The 23,875-nt window shown below is 33.5% G+C and overlaps 1 protein-coding gene across 3 annotated transcripts in view; it reads right to left on the bottom strand.

Moving 5' to 3' along the window:
• LOC130444644 (uncharacterized) overlaps positions 1–23,875 on the bottom strand; it is a 132,600-nt gene that overhangs the window by 54,657 nt on the left and 54,068 nt on the right. For 2 of the 3 annotated variants that reach the window (XM_056779896.1, XM_056779894.1), the window contains exons 5-11: positions 18,461–18,605; positions 13,831–15,556; positions 8,267–8,510; positions 5,742–5,868; positions 4,208–4,330; positions 2,771–2,962; positions 1,782–2,178 (exon numbers count right to left, since the gene is read on the bottom strand). In XM_056779896.1, the coding sequence (XP_056635874.1) occupies positions 1,782–2,178; positions 2,771–2,962; positions 4,208–4,330; positions 5,742–5,868; positions 8,267–8,510; positions 13,831–15,556; positions 18,461–18,605 (2,954 nt within the window). The remainder of the gene's footprint in view (positions 1–1,781; positions 2,179–2,770; positions 2,963–4,207; positions 4,331–5,741; positions 5,869–8,266; positions 8,511–13,830; positions 15,557–18,460; positions 18,606–23,875) is intronic. The other variant, XM_056779897.1, reaches the window with a different exon arrangement.

The following is a 23,875-nucleotide window of genomic DNA, read 5'->3' as shown; positions in this document are numbered from 1 at the left end:
GTTAACAATAGGATGCCGCAGAATGCGGCCGAATACTTTGTTACTTTTGATTTCTAATGAAATATTTGCTCCTTTACAAACATATTGTACCTCGTACAAATCCTCAAAACGGTTAAAAACATTTGCAAAGTTCATAACCTCAAATATTTCAAAATTCTCTCGAGATGAGGAGCGGGATAAAAATCATTTATCCGTAGGTTTTGTATTAATAATTTGGATCATTTTTCTTCTATTTTTACGTATATTTTTGATTATGTTAATGAAGAAATTGTATATTGAATTATCTTATAACGAATCGTGAAGATGTTACGAAACGTATAGGCGATTCTTCAATGCGTAGCACAACTGTATGCAATAATAACATTTTAAAAATGAAAATGACATCAAATCACGATTTTGCCATTCTCATTTCGTTATTCACTGTAATCGATGGTAAGAAATTTATGGGTAACTTTCATTTTTTATATAGATTATCGGTGCGCTTCAAGAACCTGCTCTACTGCTGAAGTTGCTGATCTTTTTTATTTTTATTAGCTAGCGAAAGATTGTTAGAAACCCACTTATTTTAATCTTGAGTAATAATAACGTCTGACTAGCCTTTACTGTAGGATGAAACTATCGACGGTATTGCGAAACGCAAAGAGGATTTATTTGCTATTACTACACTGTAAAAAATTATTAATCGAAGGTTACCCATAAATTTAACAGATAATAATCCAATACTATATATTTAAAAGTAATTTATTTGAATTAAAAAGCATCGATTTCCTCTGTGGATTCACTTCAAGAGTTGCAGGAAGACATTTTTGTTTTTTACGACCTTATTTCCATCACTTACTTATACCGAGTTGTTGGTGGTGTGCGATGTGCGATGTCGGCCGGTTGTAATGCTCAAATAGTTGCGGCTGAGGCCCGAAAAAATTGCGTCATCATGTAGACATAGCGTCCAAATTAAAATGTGGCTTATCGCTGAAGAACTCGTCGTTGAAATTGTTAATCTCTCATTGCATTCACCAAATTTAATCTTATAACTTAAATGGTTAAATGTATCTTCAACTATCTCACGCAATTTCAATTTACGATTAGATATAACGGATTTGTGGATTTTTTTTGATGGTTTCTGGAGTAACTACCTGACGAGAACGTTAATCATCATCGGTGTCTGTATGACGGCGTTTAAATTCAGCAAATCAATAATAAATTACTCTTTTCGATGGACAAGATCCGGATAACACTTTTGAAGCCATTGCTCAGATTGTACAATATTTTTTCAATCGAAAAGCATGATAAATTAAAAAAAAAAGAAATTGTTTTTAAAAGAACAAAAGTAATTTCACTTAAATGGCTGTCACTTTTTTCTTACTAATCGAAATTTCTCCAAATTTCACACATAGTCTTTTGAAAGTTGGTACTTCATAAACGTCATATAGATTTTACAATGGCAGCGCCATCTGTGTGTCAGTCACACGACTTATTGAGAGATATTATATGTTGTGTATGTCAAAAAAGATATTCCCCCTCCATTTGTGATAATATACAAAAATTCTTTATTAACTAGTTTAAAAAAAACATCTATGATGCATGGTGAGCAACTTTTTCACTAATAACATCCACCAAAAGTTCTATTTCCCTTGGTTAATTGCATCATTAATTTATTGATATTAATACAGGTTGGACATGAAACGTTGTTTTTTCATTTGGCGATGAAAACTAACGGTTAGTATGCAGATTTCGTTTTGTAAAAAATCATAATAATTTAGAGAAATTTCAAAATTACTCACTTGACTTTTAGTCGATTTTCGTTCATAAAAATACTTCTAACTTCCCTTCCACCGGAAGATTCCCCCTCCGAAGTACTATCCCCACTACATTTTCCCATTTTGTTCGCGATTTTTCTCTCGTCACTTTTCGCAATTTCCCGAACCGCGTTCGACGATACATCGGAATCTGAGCCGGAATCCGAATCATTACACGAAATACCTTCGTCGTCTTTGTCCGGCGACGTTTCGACTTTGAGGATTGGTTTCCGATTATCGGAAATGTTAAACGAATGAAATTTTTTTAATACTGATTTTTTCGGAGGCGGCGATAAATTTCTACCCATTTGGCTAGGTTCCGTCGATTTTAAAATACTTCGAGCTTCTGTTGTTTTGTCATAGTCATCGCTTGTATCACCACCTGGAATAATAAAAATAGCATGAAACAATTTAAAAAGAAAACTGAACTACTTTGGTTTCCAAATTGAAAAAAGTGGTAAACATCATCAATCACTGGATAACTACGTAAGTACGTTCGGATTTTTCAAGTCTTGTCTATGATGGACAAATTTTCATCTGGTAACTGTACTACTGGATATGCAATCATCCATAGATCTACTTTTCCAATATTAACATCCTGGAAACCATTCCGACACCCACCTCCGATATAACAATTAAAATTTCATGCATCTACTCCATTTTTCATCTTTAAACTTTCAAGCAATACGCACATAACCTCATAGAAGGCATATTCTTTCACTACCCATTTTTTTAATTATTTTATTAGTCTCATGATATTCCTAATTGATTTAGTGTGTGAATACGTTTCGATTTTCCTCGTCAACGTAAAACTAAAGAACCAACACAACTAGTACGATCTAACCTAACATAACCTATCATCCATTGATGAAACTTGTTTTTGTCACAGATTCACCAACAATTATCTGTATAAAGCAAATGAAAATGATTTTTTAATCACATGCATAAATAATATTGACATAAACAAAGCACACCTAAAGCACGGGACGGTTTTGCAAACAAGCTGCGTGCAGTTTCTACATCGAAAGGGTCGACTACATCTGTTGCAAAGCGAGTACGGCAAAGTCGTGTTCGTTTAACGGCTTTAATGGAGGTTCGATCGATTTTTTGATGGAACATCTTTAATCTATCTTCGAAACTCATATTGCAAGGATCGGCTTCGTCATCTGCAGCAAATAAACAGTAAGCGGAATAATGAAATTGAAAGCTTACGAAAATAAAATACAACTAAAAGGATTGTCTGGAAAGTTTCCAACCTAACAAAGATATAAAAAATTATATTTACTAGTTTCACTTAGTTACCGTTTTCCCTCATCTCTATTCTTTCAACTAAACAACGAAATAAAAAATGTTTCCATTATCATTTTTATTTTTGACCCTTCTACATAATAGTACCAAAAAGTCTGCGATAACGTCCACGTCTGAAACTTTGAGGTTAGAAAACGTCGATAAGATCCAGATTGGGTAAATACGGTGGATGGTCAATGAATTTAAAGTGCAATGCGTTAATTTCAGTCATGGCAATCGCCAAAGTGTAAAAATCACTTTATTTTCCTTCAATTATTGACGTCTTTTTGCAATTTCTTCTTTTTAATAAATAGAATTCCAAGATTATCACAGTATAAGGTACAATTCACTTTTCCAATCGATACAATTGATTTTGCCTTTTTGGGAGAAGGTTCTTGAAAGTTTTTTCATTCTGTGAGTGTAGTGGTGGTTCCAAGTTTCGTCTATAGTTACAAATCGAATCATTTTGCTTAAGCTACGTCGACGAAGCATGAAAAACATTTATTCAAAAGCGCTTTTGGTCCAAAATAAGCAAATGCGGAACACAACACGCGAATAGCTTTCTAATACATAATTCTACAGTCAATTTATGTCAAATTCTTTCTATTGATATGTTGAAAATCTCTTTTTACTTTACTTCGACGCTCGTCTAGTACCATTTGATGATATCGTAGTTTTTGGCACAAAAAAATCTTCAAAACGACTAACATATACGATTGTCAGTGAATCAGCAACTAGACGTCGAAAATGACCAAAAAGTTTTAGTGAAAATCTCTCAACGTCTGCGCAAATATATTTGGGATTTGAGGTTGGGAACTTTTCAGACAACCTTCGTACGTACACTAACTAATTAATATTAGATAATTACAATTGAAATTACTTTGTATTACTGTCGAAATATAACAAAGAAAATTTGTTACATATAGGCTAGGTTATTAATAATAATTAATTATAAACAAATGACGTATTCCAGAAGATGGAAAAAAGGTCCTAAAACATAATAAATGAAATACTATTTATACATTACATGATCTATTTTTTTTAATAATTAGTAATTTAACCGTTTACACTACTCCATTACCTTTTGTGTCCAATAAAATCTGGAAATTAAAAAAAATACTAACCACCCGCAGCATTGTCAGCAATTTTCGAAGCAGCTTCTATTTCTTCAAAGGTTACAGGTTGAGTAGCAAATTGTGGATTAGCACCTGAACGTCGTGAGCGGTATCTATCAATACCGACATTCCCTAAAAAATTATACTTATGTGGCTGTTGCTTCCAAAAATTGAAGAAGAATAAAATTTAAAAACAGAAGAAAACAGAAATCATCTGGTCAGTATAAAGACGTACTTTATCATTGTTATAAGTGAACCTAAACCGACCAGTAATTGTTAATTAGGTGGCCAATTTCGGAAGTTATTACCCAGGAAGCACTAGCAAAAGAGGTTTCGAATAAATATAGCCCCAGTTAATAACATAATTGAAGACCTGCAAAGAATTACAGAAAAGAGGAGAAGAGTCAGCGAGCAGTATGCTCGAAAATGCAAGATCAGAATGCACAGTTACAAATTGGAAATGACCACATCGAAAAACTACAGAAATACAAATATCTAGGGACTTGGATTCATTCGAGAAATGACAGTTTGTAAAGTAAAAAACTTTCGACTTGAATTGAAAAAGAGAATTATAAAACTCGAGATCCTTCTGTATGGAATTGAAACAGCTACTTTAAACAAAGCGATGATGAAAAAACTGGAAGCCTTTGAAATGTGGATGCAAGGAATATCAGAGACAGATAGAATCGCAAATGAAGAAATTTTACGCTAAATAGCAACACAAAGAGAATTGTTGTCCACCATAAAAGCCCGCAAATCAAAATATTTCGGTCATGTAATGGGAGGATAACGATACGAATTCCAGAAATTGATTATGCAGGAAAGATAGAGGATAAAATAGGTATCATGGCTGCAAAACTAAAATGCTTTTATAAGCCGCGACAAAAACCTTGTCCACGTTTTTTAATGTCGATGTTAGCGCTGCAACAGCAACGGATCCACTATGTTTCATTCAGTCTGTTGATGGAGAAAGTTAGAGATAGAAAAAAAGGTTTGATTTATAAATGAGATTCATCCGCGGGTACCGCTTTGAAATGTAGTTTCTTGAGAAGATCAAATAATGTATGAAACTGTCCACTTGTAAAAATCTTGGCGTTAACTGGATTTTTTTTCGTAAATACATCGAGACAATAATTTCCAACAGTACATTATCTTCCGTGGTTCGATCTGAACCGAAATAGAAAAACGCTTAAGACAATTTAACAATTTACAACACGGCGAGCTGATCGCAACGAGCGAGTCGTCCCGAACAGTGCGCAAGTTTGGCCGTAGAAAATATCAGTTTGATACAATGAGACAATTTGAAAAATAATTGAATCAAAAACAAATCACAACTTTTTTATAGTTTCAAGTTCATTTTGATATACTGGAAACTGTATTTTGAAATATACGGGTTCTAAACAAAACAAACTTCGTTTACAGTTGAATTCTTAGAATCGAAAAAAATAAACAATGAATTTTATCCCTTTAAGTGTGTTAACTAAAAAAATGTTTTTGAATGCATCAAAGTGATGAAAACCGGTATGAATATTTGTATAAATACCTTTGGCTAGTTTCGTTTTTTTGGCCTCCTCAGCAATCGCTTTCATTTGTAATTCTAAAGGCGATGGTTGCTGTTTAAACTTGGGTTTACTCTGTTCTTTCTTTGAATCCTGAAGCAGTTCTTCATCCTAACAGATAAAAAAACGATAAAACGTTGTTGAAAATATTCATTTATATGGAAATATACAGGGTAGCCAATCGAAAACAATATAATATGCATTACATGGATTAAACGCTTTGTTACCAAATTTAATTCTTGTCCAGAAACGATAAGAAATGAACGAATTTTTTTTAAATAATCATAATGACATTTTTCAAAATGGCATACTATAGTAGATTGAATAGTATAATAGTACGGATAGTGTGGAATGAACTGGTGCAATTATCTTGGTGACTTCTCCTTCTACGATTCGGGTCGTTTTTTACTAATTCTTTCAAGGACAGTAAAAATGTAATATTGATCAACAATTGTACCTTCAGGAACCCAGTGAATAATTCCATGGATGTCGAAAAAGAAACAGTCACCATTGCTTTGAAATTTAATTTGCTCATTTTCGCTTTTTTGGCTCTCGACGAAATTGGACTCTTCCAGTGCTTGGATTGGCGCTTTTTTTTCAAAATCATGGGTAAAAAATCAAGATTCGTCGCAGGTTATGACCTCTTCTAATAAGTTTGAGTCATTTCCAATCGCAGTCAAAGAGGCCATACAAATATTTTTGCGAGCTTCTCGTTGTTCAAATGTGAGGAAAATTCTTCGCGCGCAGTTTATTCACGAAATTTGACAATCAGTCGTTCGGCTACACAGGTTTGTCTACAGACACGGTGGCCATAGCATCAGAAAGAGTTGAGTTCAGGCTAAACAGCTGAGGGTCGTTAATCTTTAACGCATCCGTTCTTGTTTTGTAGCAGCGTTAGTTTCGTTACTTAATAGCCACACCTCGTACAAAGAAATATGCATACTTTGAATTGGGAGTTGCTTCTTTTATGATTCGACAACTAAGGATGAAAACTTTTTAAACTGCAGGACAAAATAATAATAGAAGAATATACAAAAATGTCAACATAAAATCGAGTACCACAAGTTCAGATCGATAAATAAAACGGAAAATGGAAAAATTTGGAAATTACCCTAATAAGCTAACTAACTAGAAACATTAGTTCCAACTGCCGCTTCCAGTAGATTTTTTAATCTAGGAAAGAGCAAAAAATCGCGAGGAGCTACATCGGGATTGTACGAGGGTTGTAAAAGCTGAACTTAATCCATTACTAAATATCATCATTTTGATATAAATGTATCAAGTAATCATCTACGGATTAAAAATTATGGAACTTCTGAAAATATATTCAATCAAAAATCGAAATTAAGTCGAAACGTCGAAAATATTTTGTGTTTAAAAATCCCAATATTTAAAACTGACAGATTATATTTTGAAATAGACCGAAATAAGGTGTAAAAACATTTATTAATTAGAATTGACCAATAATCAAGATTAAATCATTGATATTTACAAAAATCTTATTAATTTTTTGTTACCTTTTATATAAAGTCCCCGCAGTATACTTATTGAAACAATAAATACTTAAAACAATGACTCTTCCTCGTTGATATTGTGATATTTTATATAGTCTTCCCGAGAATTACGATTATAGATATTTAATGGAAATACTGTTGTAATCTATAATTTTTTTATAAGCGATAATTTTTGTTATTATTTATTTATTACTAATTAAAACCTTCATTAATATATTCCAATATACACGGTGGACTAGCAAAATATTTCATTTAGAACAAGGAAATACATAATGAAAAGTTTCGCTTTAGAGGTTATGTTTTCAATTATTTTGTTTACTCATCAAATTTTTCTAGTTCATTTGAATAATTTGTAAAGTTGAGAAAAAATTAAAACTGAACGCAGAGTATTTTTTATAGAACCAAATGTAAACTAAGCAATTAACTTAACCTACTGTCAAGAACTCGTCTAATAACATGGACCGTGAAGTCGGCCCTGTTAGATTATGTACAAATTCCAAGAAAGGATGGTTTATAAAGCGTCTTCGCATTGTTTTTATAAGTTTACATCTCTTGTGACTCCTTTTTATAGAAACGATTCTAAAGAAGGAAATTAAAGATTTCGAACATTCTGGATATGATTATAGTACGTATAAACTAGACTCTAATAACCGCAGTAGTCAGTAAATAATCCGATATCGTAAAAAACACGTATGTTGAGGATAAAATAAGTGTTTAGTAATAAGTGTTAGTGAATAGTGCATTGTTTAGTATATTTATAAATTAAGTTTGTATAAATTGACCCCACCGTTTAAAAACAGTTTAAATAAATAAGAAAAACATTACATTAGACACAATACTACAACATATTATGCTTTGACAATTTTTCTTATGCATTTGTTCAAATGTTCAATACAGACAGACCAGTTGATCCAACGCCATTTGCCTTCAATTTTCTCAAAGTTCTTTTATCAGTTGGTTAAAAAAACATCCGCTTTCAAGTTCTATCTACTTACCTGTTCTAGCTCGAGACCGTCTCCCAAAGATTGAAACGCGGAATCGGAAGACATTTTACCGCAAGTGAAACTTTCCGGACTGGTTGGATTGTTTAGCGAGGATGCGAAGAAACTGTTCAAATTGCTATCATTTTCCAAGGACGAAGTAAAATCTAATAACGAATGAACGTCAAAGCTGCGAGATAAATTCGATTTATTGTTTTCGTCTATATTGAAATGTTGTGGGCTTCTCACTAAATGGCGGCTACAAAAACAAAATAAAAAGATTGCAGATCAAATTCACGATTCTTCTTGGTAAACTTTTATTTAAATAGATATTCAATTTAAGAGATTAGAGAGAGGTTCGTTGGGTTGGGATGAAATTTGTCATGTTAGGAAAAGGATTTAGTTGGTTTGGTCCTGATATAGGAATTATTCCTCTGCAGCGCTTAAGTTATAGGATCGTAGTTTCAGTTTTGTTTATTTAGGTAAGCAGGTAGTTGAGTGGGAGGGAATAGCTGCGACTTTATTATTACCTAAAGTGGTCCATTTTGATGGTGAATCAGAAGGTTACAGAAAAACAGAAAATCTACAACACCGACGATGTTTGTACCAAAAATTTCGTGCTTAATATCAAATTTCTTTGTCTGTGGGATAAGCACATCGACCAATAAGCCTTTACGAACTTTTTGGTGGGCGTGGTGGTACGTTAACTTCTAGTCAATTTCACCAAGAGTTGATTCTGGTGAACTACCAACAGGACGACCAAGGGATCTACTAAGTGACCATCCAGGCAATTAGAATATTCGATATCATTTATTTGCAAACTAAAAGGGATGGTGAGAATCGATAATGATCAACTACTGGCACGCTTCCTGGTTATATTTTGTAATAAATCTATTTATATTATGTACTGGTTTCGATTTTTTCGATCTCATCAGCACTAGATATGAAAGACAAGTCACCAAAACAAAAACAATTAGATCATTAGACGTGTCAGTGAATTTTACGAAATTTTAAGAAAAAATCTCCATGTCATGCCCCATTGAACTCTTTATTTTTAATATTACAATAATGGTAAATTTACCATACAAAAAGTGGGTATAAGGTTAACCTGAAATTATTCCTTCGAAGATCTAACATCAAATCCCCATGACGACTAGTAAAATAAATATTATGAAGCAGTTTATATAACATGATTTTGGTTGTGCTATTACTCGTGATCTTTTTCGAAATAGAACGTGAAATTATTTTTGAACAAATACTGGATAATCCTACAATCTACTCAAATTTGTTTTAAAGAAACTTTTCATAGAAAAATGTATTTTTAAAACGCGTAGGCACGTCTACAATTCTTTCAATTTCGCAAAAAAAAAATAAAAACATTGCTTAACAATTTAAATCTAACAGGAAATTAAGTAAATATTTACATTTAAATAAGCAAAATACTCGTTTATTTTGTGAAAATACGAAGAAAAATCCACTGAACCACCTTTCACTGAAACATCAATTTCACAACTGAAAATCGCTCCCGATACTAATGAGTATCTAAATTTAGATGTGACATTTGGCAAGAAAATGTGTGGAAAATGAACTTTTTTACAAAACAAATATCAAATTAGACGGTAAAAAATAATATTTATGTTAAATATTTATTGGAGAAATAAGAAAGTATCATGGAAACTTCTAAAATTGGAGTATTAAATTGTACGTACTCGATAATGAGGTCACAAATGTAAATTTGGTAACATGTAAATAGTTTCAATAAAATATGCTTTTATTTTGGTAACTTTGTATAGGGTTACAACATATACAGGATGTGTAATTAGTTATATTTCAAATAATAATGGAAATTCTTCCTAATCACGTGATTTAAAAAACTCGATATAAAAACTCATATTTAACTATAAAATAGTGGCACAACAAAGAAAACAAAAATATTGAAAAAAAGTATATATATGTATCAACGTAATCTCCTTTTAGCTCCATACACTTTCCCCAACGATGAACCGACAAGCTTCTCAAAATAACCTTTAAATATCGACATTATCTCATCATTGTTGGAAAATCTTTGACCACCAAGCCATTTTTTCGAATCTGGGAGCAGAAAATAATCCGAGAGGGATAAATCTGGAGGATAGGGTGCATGAGATCACAATTCAAACTTTAATTCGTTAATTTTTTCCTTTGCATTAACAGATGTGTCAGCTGGTGCATTGTCTACAGGAAATGACACTTTCTTCTTAACCAAATGCGTTGTTGGTAGTTTTTTTTTTCAAGATAGTCAATAAAAATTATCACACGCGCAACCCAAAAAATCTTCCCTGCAGGTGGAACGGTCTTTGCCTTTTTTGGAGCCGATTCTCCATTTTCACCAATGGTTATAAATTCGACTTTATTTCTGTCAAACATTGCCAAACACTCGGTGAAACATTGAATTGATTTGACATAACTATTAAAATTGGTGCTACTGGAGTGCAACCATTCCAAAACCCAAATATAAAAAACCTCTACATACGCATAAAGTGACTATATGGACTACGATGTCAGCACAAGGAATTATAAGCCTTTACTTTTTTGAAGATAAAAGGGGACGCAAAGTTACAACGGTTATGTGCAGATGTTAGACGACATCTTCGTGCCTGAACTAACTACAAAACTACTTTAATGGTTATAACCAAACACGGTTCCAGCAATTTCACACACGCCCATTAGATTTCTGCAATGAGTTCCTGGCAAATTTATTTCCAAAAGAGATGACATAACTTGGTCTCTAAGGGTTACTTTTTCCTGTGTAGTTTTGTGAAATCAAAAGTTGACTTCCCTAGCACAATCAAAAGAAAGTATTCGTCATGGAATGGCAGCCATCACGGAGAATACCTACCGAGCCGTCATAGGCAATTTCAGTGCTCGATTAAATGAATATAGAAGAAGATAAAATAGACGTAAAGTTACGTCATATGGTACGGAAACCGACAACAAACATAACCAGACAAGAATCACGTTAGAATACAGGAAAAAGAAAAAGAGACAGACCTGCGCGAATGTGAAGAATAACGATCGAGAAAAAACTGTAACTTATCATAGATAGAGATAGTTAAAAACAGAAGGAAATTAAGAAGAAGAGGTTTTTGATGTTTGTGTTTTGGAATGGTTGCACTTCAGTAGCGGAAATTTTACTTGTTGACGTGTCGTTAAAATGAAAATGAGGTTTATCAGATGATGATGTGCGTTGGAAAGAGCTCAATCATCTGGTTTACAAAGATAGTTAAAAACAGAAGGAAATTATGAACTTTTGTCAACAAAACAAAACGATGCATGAAGATAGCGATACCACAGCTGTTAAAAACAAAACTAAGCATGAAGAAAACGACGATGAAGATATTACAGTTGATGAAACCCCGACAGGTGCTATTTGCTCCATAAAATAATACGAAATTGAATACGTTCATAATTTTTTCAACTTTAGAAGTGACTGATAACGGAAACAAATTAAATGAATTATTACTTACATTTCGAAGGATTTATCACTTTTATTCTATTCTGCACAAATTACTTTATTCGCACAAGTTAAACTGTGTAATTTTTTAAAATATATTCGATTTTTTTTATTTGGTATGGCAACGAATTATCTATATTAGGGTATTAAAGTGAACAACAAAAATATTTTTTTAGAACTTTATCTATATTATCTTTATATATAACGAGTATATATTGATTTGAGTGGTATTCAAATTGGAGTAGTTGCCGGTATTGATTAAAAAAATAAATATATACGAGCCCCTTTCGATTCAAATTGACCCACCGTATTTTCATTATAAAACAATTGAAAAATATTGAAGGGTAACAGTTTTTTTTTAAACCATAAACCATTGTTAAAAATCGATCAATTAACAATTATACGAGGTGTGTCTATCAAATAACGAGACTGGTGATATAAAACATTCTTTTTTAATATTACATAAAAGTTGCATGGTGGAAAATCCGGCGAATGAGACACCAGTTTTGCACGTACTTTTCGCATATTAAAATTTTCATGTAAATTAAATCGTACACGTTCTTTGCCTATAAGGACGCTATAAACTTTCATCACCATACACTTGTTTCAATGAATTATAAATTTTAATTGCAGTTTTTCCAAGTTTCATTCGAAAGAGTACAGCTGCTAAATACATTTTTTAAGATAAAAATATCCAAAGATATCAAGATATTGTGTTAATAAATCTTCTCAAATTGTGTAATTCGTTTTTAAAAATGCATTTTTAGAGTTTTCTTTTGCGTCATATAAACGAGCATCAAGAAGAATTATTTAAACTAACCGTCGTGCTAGTTAGCTTGAATTGGCGACAAATTGGTACAGAAAAACAAAACCTACAAATTTAAAGTGTTAATCAGATGTAAATATCAGTTCTTATAAAAATAAAGATAATCGTGAAAACGCTCGTAAAATACTTAGCGATTTAATGGATACCGAAGGCTGTGGAATTGCGACTTCGGCGAAACAAAGAAGACTGAAGGAAGTTGAAGAGACATTCGGAAGGAGAATTAGACATAGAAATTAAGTCAAAAGATAGGAGGAAGGAAGAGGCAGAAGATACACTAAGAAGGAGAATGAGGGAATTTGAGGAAGCGAACCAATAGAGAGGGGAGATATACAATCGACCATGACTTGATCCTACTTGGGATTGAGAATAAGGTGATAGAAGATAAGCAAAGAAAAAGGTTAAGCCCAGACGAAAAGAGGTAAAGAAAGAAGGAGATTGGAGAGTATAACGACGAGGAAATATTGGGAACGATACAGACGATCCTTGAGTATGGTACGGAAATTTGGTCTAAAACCTTGCGTAGGAAGAAATACGGCAAAAAGATTATATAAAGACAAGATGTTCTGAGGACCTACCGGATTGTCTTTCAAGACACTGTGATCCCCTTGAACATTCTGGTCATCGAGCGTAAGAGTGGATACAGAAGCAGCTCATATATAGGATATACTAGAACAATGTATTACGAAAAAAAATAAGGTGAATGAACGAGACGACTAATAAAGGACCTTAGACAGTGAACTTTATTACCTACGATGGTATCTTCATAAAATTAACAATATACACATATACACATACACTATGAAGATTTCTGAACTCTCGTTTTATATGTGTAACTAATGGTGGAACTAGAGAAGACTGTTGGAAGTATAACCCCTAGTAAAATCAAACCTGGTTGCTACCTACATAGAAATAATCTAAGATAAAATAATGGAAATAACGAACGTACCGAACAATTAAATGTATACAGATAGATCCTCCAACTAGAAATAATATCACCCATAATTCCTGGAGATGAGAAAAGATGGGATAGGTTACGGAACTCCCACAATCAGCGCTCTTAGTGGATTCATACTGAACACACTATTTACACTACACCAACACTCACGATTATAACCAAGTTATCGTCTTCAGTGACTGAAACAGTTTACCTTCACGATAACTTGTCGCGAGTCAAAAGTGTAATCGTGAGTTTTGATGTAGTGTAAATAGTGTGTTCCGAATATATTAAACAATCCAAATACCGTAAAGACATGAGCTCACCTTGCCTCTAATTCATTGGAAGTAATCGGTTGAGTCTTGTGTCTATCACTATTTCTCTTAAGACTACTCCTTTTAGGAATAGCTCCAGTTGAGCAACTATTCTCGAAGGACATGACCAATTCGTGCACCGAAAACGGTCTGGATTTATTGAGCGTATCGTCCGTTTCCCTGTTTTCCAAACGAGAATTTCTTACATTAAAATCAGTACAAATGGTGTTTGAGCGTCTCGAAGGTCTCCGTCTCGAATCTATTTTATGTTCAGCGCTAAACGACAGTCTTTGACGTCCCGATTCGTCTCTACTTTTAAGAATCGGTTTAACGTCGCAATCAGTCTCACTGGAAGAAGCGTGCTTGAATAACCTAAATTCTTGATTACCGTCGAATGATTCTCTTTCAGTACAAGTCCTGGACTGTTTTAGAATAGGTTTAGGTTTTTCTTCGGAATCGTCGGTATCGGTACTCGATTTCTTTTTTAGAATAGGTTTAGGAGCGTCCAAAGGAGTATCACTATGATGCGAATAATCCTCGGAGAAGCTTTTCTTTTTTAGTATGGGTTTAACGGCTTCTCCTTCGGGTTCTAATACCATCTCGGCGCCACCAGCGGCTGCCAATATCACAGCTGTTGTGATAGAAACGTGCGGAGTGCTACTAGTCGAACCCGCACTGCTAGCACCCGATTTTCTTTTCAAAATACTCTGAGGAGAATTCAAAGAATGATCGTCGTCATCGTATTTGGAAGTTCTTCTTTTCAATATACCTTGTAGGGGCGTTTCGGGTGAACGAGTTCTTCTTAATTCTTCCAAAGAAGAACGTCTCTGGTTTTTTAATATAGATTTGGAATCGGTTTTATTGGCTACATCCGGACTACAACTACGATGCCTCATCACCGACGATTCGTCGAGACTGCGGCGTTTCTTTAAAATACCTTGTTTACTTTTAGTGGTTGTGGGTTCTAGAACGTTCGGCGAAAAAGTTACTGGAGGAGTATGGGTACTTGTATGTCCACTTCCGTCTTGTTTATGTTCATCTTGGGACACTTTTCTCTTTAAAATAGAAACAGGCCCAGATAATATGGTAGATGTTGATGTTGTGGTTGGTTCTATAATTATGAAAGGAGGTTCTTCGGTCGATTTCTTTTTAAGGATTGATGATAATCTTGATTTTTCCGGAGTTTTTTTATAACATTTTGTTTGTCTAATTGGACTATCGGAAAGTTGCGAAACGGGCGAATCTTTTCGAGGAGAATCGCGCGTTTTGCTGGTTAATCTTTCGACCCTCGCTAAAGTTTGTTTAGTAAGGACAGATAGTCCTTCCATTCTGCAAGCTATGGCTTTTGTTCTTTCCTCATCCGATGGTATATTTTTAGGACTACTCGAAGTATTCAGTTGATTATCTAAGTTAAATCTAGCAGTAGAAGACTTAGGACTAGAGGTAACGATACGTTTGGCATAGGGCTTGTACTTTCCCATTTCAGAGAAAGCTGGAGCGATACCTCGTCTGGCATTTTCCATGTGAACACTAAGTTCTGATTTTTTAGGTGTTGTGAGTTTTGATGAATAAGATGAAAATAATTCGGCAGTGATCGGCGATGAAGCTGGATGCGTTTTGGAGGCAGTGATGTTGTTATCTCTTTTTTCACGATCATCTCCTGAAGTTGTCGTCAAAGACGATTCTAATACTTCGGGAGGAAAGAAACGTCTTCGGTGGCGACGATCTTTTGTTTCATCTAAAACAAAATAATAAATTAATTCAACAAAATCAACTTGATATACAGTACCGGCCAAAAGTTTTTTTTTTCGAAAGACCTCAACCATTCAATATAAATGTTTTGTATCTGGCTTTGAGTACTTAAACAGTGAGAAGGAAATTGAGAAAAGCTGGCCTTTTTGGAATAAGGGCAGTGAAGAAACCTCTTTAAAGACGTCAAAATAAAATTAAGAGGTTGCAGTGGGCTCAAGAGCAAAAAAATTGGATGCATGAATATGAGGGAGAGTTTTATGGAGTGATGAGTCGAAGTTTAAGGTTTTTGGGTCTAAGAGAAGGGTTTCAAAAGGTGAACGAATGTGTAATAGCGACTGTAAAACACGAAGGAGGCTCGGAGAAGGTTTGGGGATGTTTTAGAGAAAGTGCGACTGGAGACCTGGTAAAAATAAAGATATTTTGAGGCTAAAAAAATATTTAAGGAAAATGTAGAACTTTCTTGTCAGCCACTGATCGGCGAAAAATTGATCTTTCTACATTTATTAAAATTTTACACTCTAATTACTTATGTTTATCAATGTAACATAGAATTTCACGTTTTAAGTGTAGAGATAAAAATTTAATAATGATTAATAATTGTACATAATGACTGAAAAAAAATTCTTGATTTTTGCTTTTTCTCGGAAAATTTAGCAAAGTGATGGTAATTTTTATTACACAATCTGGAATCAAAATTTCAGTGACTTTTCAAAAAAAAGTTGATATTTTGACGGAAGAATTTTCGTTCAAAAATTATGGTGTTTTTTCGAAATTATAAAAAATTATTAGCGTAATTTTCAATTATTTTCTACCCCTAAAGTAAATTCAAAATTGTCACATATAAATCGTTCAAATTTATACTAAAACAAAATTGAAATTGATAAATTATGATTAAAGGAAACTAAGAATAAAATTACTGATGAAAAAATTGATGCCACTGATAAACATACAGTTGAAACTACCAAAAATGTATTAGAAATGCATAGTAATTTGAATCTTCATTTGATTGAAGTAATAATATACTCCGCCATTGATTTTTGAAAGAAAATATTCAATATCGAGCGAACGGCAGTGAATAATGACTACACTTTAGCGCCTACACTCAGACATCAAGTAAACAATATATTTTCGTAAGCACAATATATCGATTCTCCGACCTCAACTTTTCAAATTAAATTTACTCGGTTTGAGTTTTCGTCGCGATGGAAAACGGACTTACAAGATTACCATCAACTTTATGAAATATTTTAACGATTGCATGTTCATTTACCTTTATAGTCTGTTGCCATAGCGACAGACCTGCTTCTAAAATCTCTCAATTTCACTTTTATTCTTGCCGGATAATTTAACCTTATCTGTACCTACAGATAAATGTTAACAAAAACAAGTCATTGACGGCGCAGCATTCATACGAAGTTCGCTCAAAAAATAAGGTGAGTTTTTGGATTTAAAAAAAAAGTAGAAAAAAAATTGAGGTACTCATAGCATGGATACTCTTTCTAGACACGAACCCGTAGCTCTTCGTCATCGGAAACAAATAAAAATTGTAATACTGTAGGACTTGAGGAAATAGCTGCACTAACACTTTTTTTCCAAAAAAAAAGCAACGAAAATTACTAGTACATTAAATTTATGCAAGAACAGAAGATTCCAAAGGTTAGAAACGTTGGAGACAGTTCATTCAAGAAATTTATCACCTCCACTATGATATTTATTTATTGCTGCTCGGGATCTGGAGCTGGTACAGTTAAAAGTGAACCAGTTGATGCGAGTGGTCAACAGCTGCATAGAGAATCATGGACTGTACTTGGTTCTTAACAAAACTGGAGTTGTTTCTAAGTGAAAAACGTGAGGCAAAAGGCTCAAACAAGTATCTTGGAATAACTATCGGAAGTAAGATGAATTTCTTGAAGTAATTTCGTATTTCAGCTGCAATGAGTGTTGCCACACTTAGCAGGTTGATGGCCAACGTCGGTGGATCGACGGCGAGTAAACAGCAAAAACGATTGGTAACGAGTAGCATGCTACAGATTTCGGGAAAATCCCAAGTTGCACCAACCAGGTTATTGCGAGAAATATTTTATATCAACTAAATTGAATACAACGGAAAAACAGCGCGAGTACAGAGAAGAGCGGCATTGAGAGTTGCTTCAGTTTATAGAAAGATGAAACTTCTTTATTTTGAAAAAGAGAGCATCATACCGGAGGAAAATAAAGGTATTTGGAGTGAGAATAAAACAAGAGGAAAGAGAACTCGTAAGAAAGATGGCAAAATTTTTGGGAAAAAGATCAAGGAGGAACATGAACGAAGCCACTACTACCAAGAATGCAACCATGGTGAAGTTGGATTACCTCGCACAATTTTCTATCTGCACATGATTGGGAAGAAGGATTCGCTCAAGGAAGGTGAACACAGAAGAATTGGAGTCGCACATCGGCGAACTATTAACCACTGGTATTTGGTTTCTATTTACATTCAAGAAGATCTGCGCACCAAAAAGGCTGACTTAGATCGTATAGCGATTAAAGCGAGAGGGAGGAAGGAGCCCAATCCGAAGTAATCTGTTGAAAAGTCGTAAGTTGGTGTCCACAAGAAGGGGGAGGTTTAAAATGAAGGAAGAATTTTCGAGTCCATTACTCCATGCGAAAATGCATTTCCTCCTCAATGAAAAATGATATTTCCATTAAATGATAATGGTAAATACCTAGATACATGATTTCAAAGTTTTAGTAGATTAACAATATTGAAAAACATTATGAAAAAATCAATTAGTTCTTAATGTGCATAAATTTCTTCATTATTAAGTATTAAGAACTTTTTTTATTTAAAATGAATGGAAAAAATTCGTACACAAATAAATAATTATGTTGAAGGAAGAATATTACTCACTGCTATAATCAGATTGCGGAACTTCTTCCGAGTTTAGCGACCGGTTCAGATTCGACTTCCTTTTATTGCTCTTATCTCTATCTATTCTCTTAGTTCCGCCGACCTTTGTATCGCTTCCGTTGTTTGAATCGCACGTAGGAGATTTCTATAATAAAAAAAATCGCTCAGCTCTAATTCTTGTATAAAATTAGGAGTGGATAGTTTTAATGTATCAAATTTCTTTCAATACTTTTACTCGTGAATAGTAAATTAGAGCTCTCGATTAAAGCGAGAATAATTAAAAATATCAAAAAAACAAATTAAACAGTATAAAATCGAACACTGGAAAATGGAGGAGCAAATACTAGACCTGGACCGACTTAGTCTTGGTCTTGGAGTCTCATATGTGGTCTTGGTCTTGATGCAAGGGTTTCGCAATTTATAATTATTTATTTATTATTATAATTATAATAAAAAAGCAGTTTGAAATATATCAAAATTCAAGAATGAGAATATATTATCTGCACAAATGGTAGGTAAATGATTTTATCAAAATAAAAATTGTTTTTCAAATGAAATTAAAACCATTTTCATTCATGGTAGAATCTCGCTGAAATCTATGGTAAAATTATTTATTTATTATTAAAAATAATAGTTATCAACCATTTTTCAATTTGAAGTTCCACCATTTATATGTAAATATGTAATGTGGGAATCTTTAATATAACGATATCAAATATTCAGAAAGTTCTGTTAAGAAGTTTACTCATTTGTAAAAAAAATGACGTTTGTCCCAGAATAGATACACTGCAATACGAAAAATAACACCTAGTATTTACCATAGTTTGATACCTATATATCAAAAACCATGTCATATTATAATACATAAACTTGAAAAATATGAAACATAAAAAGACATGAACAGAATACGAGGTCTGTCTATTAAATAACGAGACTGCGCGCCTAGAGGGCGTCCTAGACGGGTGGGGTCGCCCTGTGACAATTTCAACTCCGGAAACAGTGACCAAAATCAACCAAATTATGCGTGCAGATCGTCGAATGAGCATCCGAATGATTGCCGAGGCGTAAACGCCGATAAAGGAACGGTTAGAAAAATTTGACATAAGAAGTTACACATGTCAAAAGTCTGTGCCAAAAAATCTGACTCCTGACCAAAAGCTCTTGCTCAGATTTCCTTGAAAGGTTAGAAAAAGATCTGGTAGGTAAATCAAAAAATGGCAGAGCTCCTAAAGGCGCTCACCAAAGAAGACTTCCAGTACTGTTTTGATCAATGGATCGTATGGAAACCCTTTTTCGTAACCAGTCTCGTTATTTAGTAGCCAGACCTCGTATATCATTTCTGATACCCAGATATATGGTGAACAACTAATAAAATCTCTTAACTACTCCCATAACTTAACCGGCACGATACCTCTATTTTATTAATCTTTAATATCATTAAATTAGCTACACTTATTCAAAATCTAAATAGCCTTCATGATATTTTGAGGTAAACATACACATTTTGTAAGAATTAATTTAATTAGTCTTGCCCACTCGGTCTTGGTCTTGGTTTTGCACGCTCGGTCTTGGTCTTGGTCTTGCAGATGGAAATGAACGAGCACAAAACAGAGTCGATGATAATAAGCCGGAAGAAGAAGACTAATGAGATAAAATTAGAAGAGTAGTTTGAAAGTTTTTAAATACCTTGGCATCACATTAACACAAGGATATTGGAACAAGATATAAATGAGAGATTTGGAACATCTGGAAGATGTTATTCAATGCAAACTAGACACAGTTACTGGCCAAAAATTAAATACCAAAATGAATGAAAACAGAAATACATAAAATAAACAAAAGTACCAAAGAAGGGCAATTAAGATGGTTTGGTTATGTTAAAGGAATGGGGGAAGATTAAATCCGAAGATATAGGAAGCAGAAGAAAAAAGAAATGAAGTCCGTGGAGGAGTGGGAAAATCGAGGAATAAAACACAGGATAGGAATTAATGGAAACTTCTGTGGAAGATGGAACCTTCGTAATGACTCAACTCCTGCATTCCTTATGACTAAAATGGTAGAAAGGCTTCACCAAGTAAATTAGAGAACTGAGAGATTGTTTAGAAATTTAAGATTTTTAGGTATTTCAAAGTCTGGATCTACTCACAAAAATAGTGAAAGCAATTTCTGAATCGTTTAATGACTATCACAATATCGTCTGTTCGAACAAACCCAATAATAATTATATCCTACTTTAAGTATGGCGATGATGTTGCAGAAAATTCAAGGTAAAGAAATTATTACTGTTTGTTATTACGCTTGTTAATAAGCGGTTATGTAATGAATAATTGCTCGTACTCCTTTTTTTAATAGAATCATATTTTTGGACTATTTAAATCTATATTTTTGATACAAACACATATTAATTAGTATCAATATTTCTATTTTATTTGAAAATATAACATTTTAATTACTATTTGATGTTCTAAAGTCAATTTTGCAACGGAAATTGATACAAAAAACCGTAGAAATCCTACCGATAATCTATACGTCTACCCACAAATCTATCATATATTCAATAGCAATCAGTTTTAATTTATTTTGTTGATGCAAGTAGGTTAAAAATGCGATGTAGCACACCTACGATTAACAGATGGTTTACAATTTATCATTGACAATGAAAATGCTAATTATACTAAAATGCGGAATAAATATATTTAGTATTCAGTAAGGCTGATGTTCGGAATACCTTTACTTTCATTAAAAAAATTTACTTCAGCATTTTTCGGAAGTAAATGGTGCTAAACAACTTTCCTAACACAAATAAATCGTCCGCTTTAACTTGCAAGGTGTAAAAACCTATTCCTTGTACCAAAATACTCTATTTTAACACATCACTCAATAAGTCGTGTGACTAACTAAAAAAAACACATTTTTTTACCAAAAATCGATTTTATTCATCGATATAATCTCCTTCAAGAGTTACACAATCATTCCAACGCTTCTGTAACTTCTCGATGCCGTGCTTGTAGAAAAGAAATTATCTTTTCCCTCAAAATAGTCTTCATTTTTATCAACGAGTATTTTTTTGAGATCAGCGAATAGCCAGTAGTCAATTGAGGATCAGATCTGAACTATACGGTGGATGAGGAAGCAATTCGAAGTGTAATTTGTTCAATTTAACCCTCGTTTCAATCGACTTTGACTCGGTACATTGTCTTAGTGAAATAGTGGTTTTTTCTTTAACATATGAATCCGTTTTTTCTTGATTTTTACTATTGACTTTCATTTCTTTATGGAGATTATCCATGAACAATATTTCATGTGCATCCAAAAATACTGAAGCCATAACCTTCCCAGTTGACTGTTGTGCGTTTGGACACTTCGGACGTGGTTCGCCGGGTACAGAGTCCATTCAGATGATGATCGTTTTGATTCCGGAGTGAAGTGATGGATCCATGTTGCATCCATTGTCACATATCGACGTAAAAATCTGATGTATTACGTGGAAACATAAACATACCTCACGCAATTTCAATTTACGATTAGATATAACCGATTTGTGAATTTTTTCGATGTTTTTTGAAGTAACCACTTGAATTGGACGACCAGAAGGTTCATAATCATCGGTGCCCACGTTTAAATTCATTTATGGAAACAAATTTATGGCAATGAATGTTTATCGCGTTCACGTTTTTGGGTGATTCATTTCGTTCGTTAAAGAATTCGACAAGAGATTGGTAAGGGGCAATAAAACAGTTGGAGTTCTAGGAAACCTATTAAGGTCCAAATATATCTCAAGGATATTTACAGGAGAATACATCCTACGATGTTATTTAGTAGTGAATGCTAGGTCATGAATAAGAAAGAGGAAAACAGATTAAATAAGGTGTGGAACAAAATGAATGGAGAAGGAGAAAGAATACGGAGATTAAAAGATTATATAGTCAGGCAGAGATCGGCTATATGGTAATGGCAAAAAGACTGTATTGTTTGGGGCATTTAGCCAGAACCTTAACAAGTGGAGAAGGTGCAAAAAAGAGGGCGTCCACGTAATAAACGGCTAGATGCATATAATGAACACTTACAAAAGAAAAGCATCAGTGGAACATCAGTTTTAAACAGCCTTATGTCATCTACAAATTTTCTTCTATAAGTTTTCCTATGTAAAGAAACAACAGTTCTAAATATTTTGCTTTTGTCATAATACATGTATTTGCGTACATACCATTATTTGAAATAGCTAAAATAAGTGTCGGAAACTGTTTTAGTGATGATAACATATAAGCGAATATTTAAATCATCGAGAATAAACGAAATTACACATTGAAAATCCTGGAGAGTTGCCAAATTCACTTGCACGTTTAAAACGCTGCTTTGGGAATTAGGATGTATTTAAATCGAAAAGTGAATTATGAAACGTAGTTTCTCAAAGGATATTATTTGAAAAGGAAAAATAATCCTTCATTGGGAATGTAATTGCATTGGTTGAATTCACAAAGAAATCGAGAACATCCGTGTTTCCATGTTACTTTTTCAGAGGACTTTAAAAGATCCATCTAATCTAATTATCCATGTTTCTATTACAAATATTTCAGTTTATAATCTTTTGCTACTGGACGAAATTGCTCAAAAATCTATTCCTCTTAAAATTAGAGCACAGATCGAAGAAATGGAGCCTTTGAGAAAAATATTTAAAGACATCAGAAATTGTATTGCTCTGCTTCTATCTCAAAAGTATTTAAAAAAATTGTTTCCAATTATTTTTACACCTGTTACAATTTTTAAAACAGAAAACCCTCATAACAATCGAAATCTAGTTCTAATGAACCATGCTCTATATACACGGTCTAATGGATCTAATATTTATGAATGGATATCGAAATATCAACGCTTTATAATATTTAATACATTAAACTTTCATTTATGAATTTAAGAGCAGCTCAAACAGTTTTGTTTATTGTCACGAGCGTACATGTCTACAAAATTCGTTCAACAGCTTACAAAAACCGAATCTATCAGTGTCCGTATTAAGTATGACGATATTTGTAAAAAGAAAAAACGGGACGACCAAAAGACTATTGAACCAGTGAGGTAATTCCTGTATAGAGTGTTTGGAAAACGCTCAGAAGCTCTAAAGCCTATAGACCAAGGATTACGTGCAACTTTTTATCGGTTTTTCAATGTGTGAATCTGGTGTCCAAAAAATCCTCGAGATATGGTACAATTTCAACATTAGAACTTTTTTCCAGCAAGATTATGCACCACCAGATCACTTGCTATGTGATTTCTATCTTTTGGGGAATCGTCAAGGATTGTTTGTTTGTGTTTCCGCTTCTAACTATCATTCCAGAATTAACAAACAGAATTGAAGCAGCTGTTGTAACAATTATTGAAGACAACGATGTTTGGAAAGAACTCTACTTGATTTGTACC

The sequence above is a fragment of the Diorhabda sublineata genome, chromosome 5 (genome assembly GCF_026230105.1).
Source record: "Diorhabda sublineata isolate icDioSubl1.1 chromosome 5, icDioSubl1.1, whole genome shotgun sequence".
Lineage (NCBI taxonomy): Eukaryota > Metazoa > Arthropoda > Insecta > Coleoptera > Chrysomelidae > Diorhabda > Diorhabda sublineata.
This window is presented reverse-complemented; position numbering and strand designations above follow the sequence as displayed.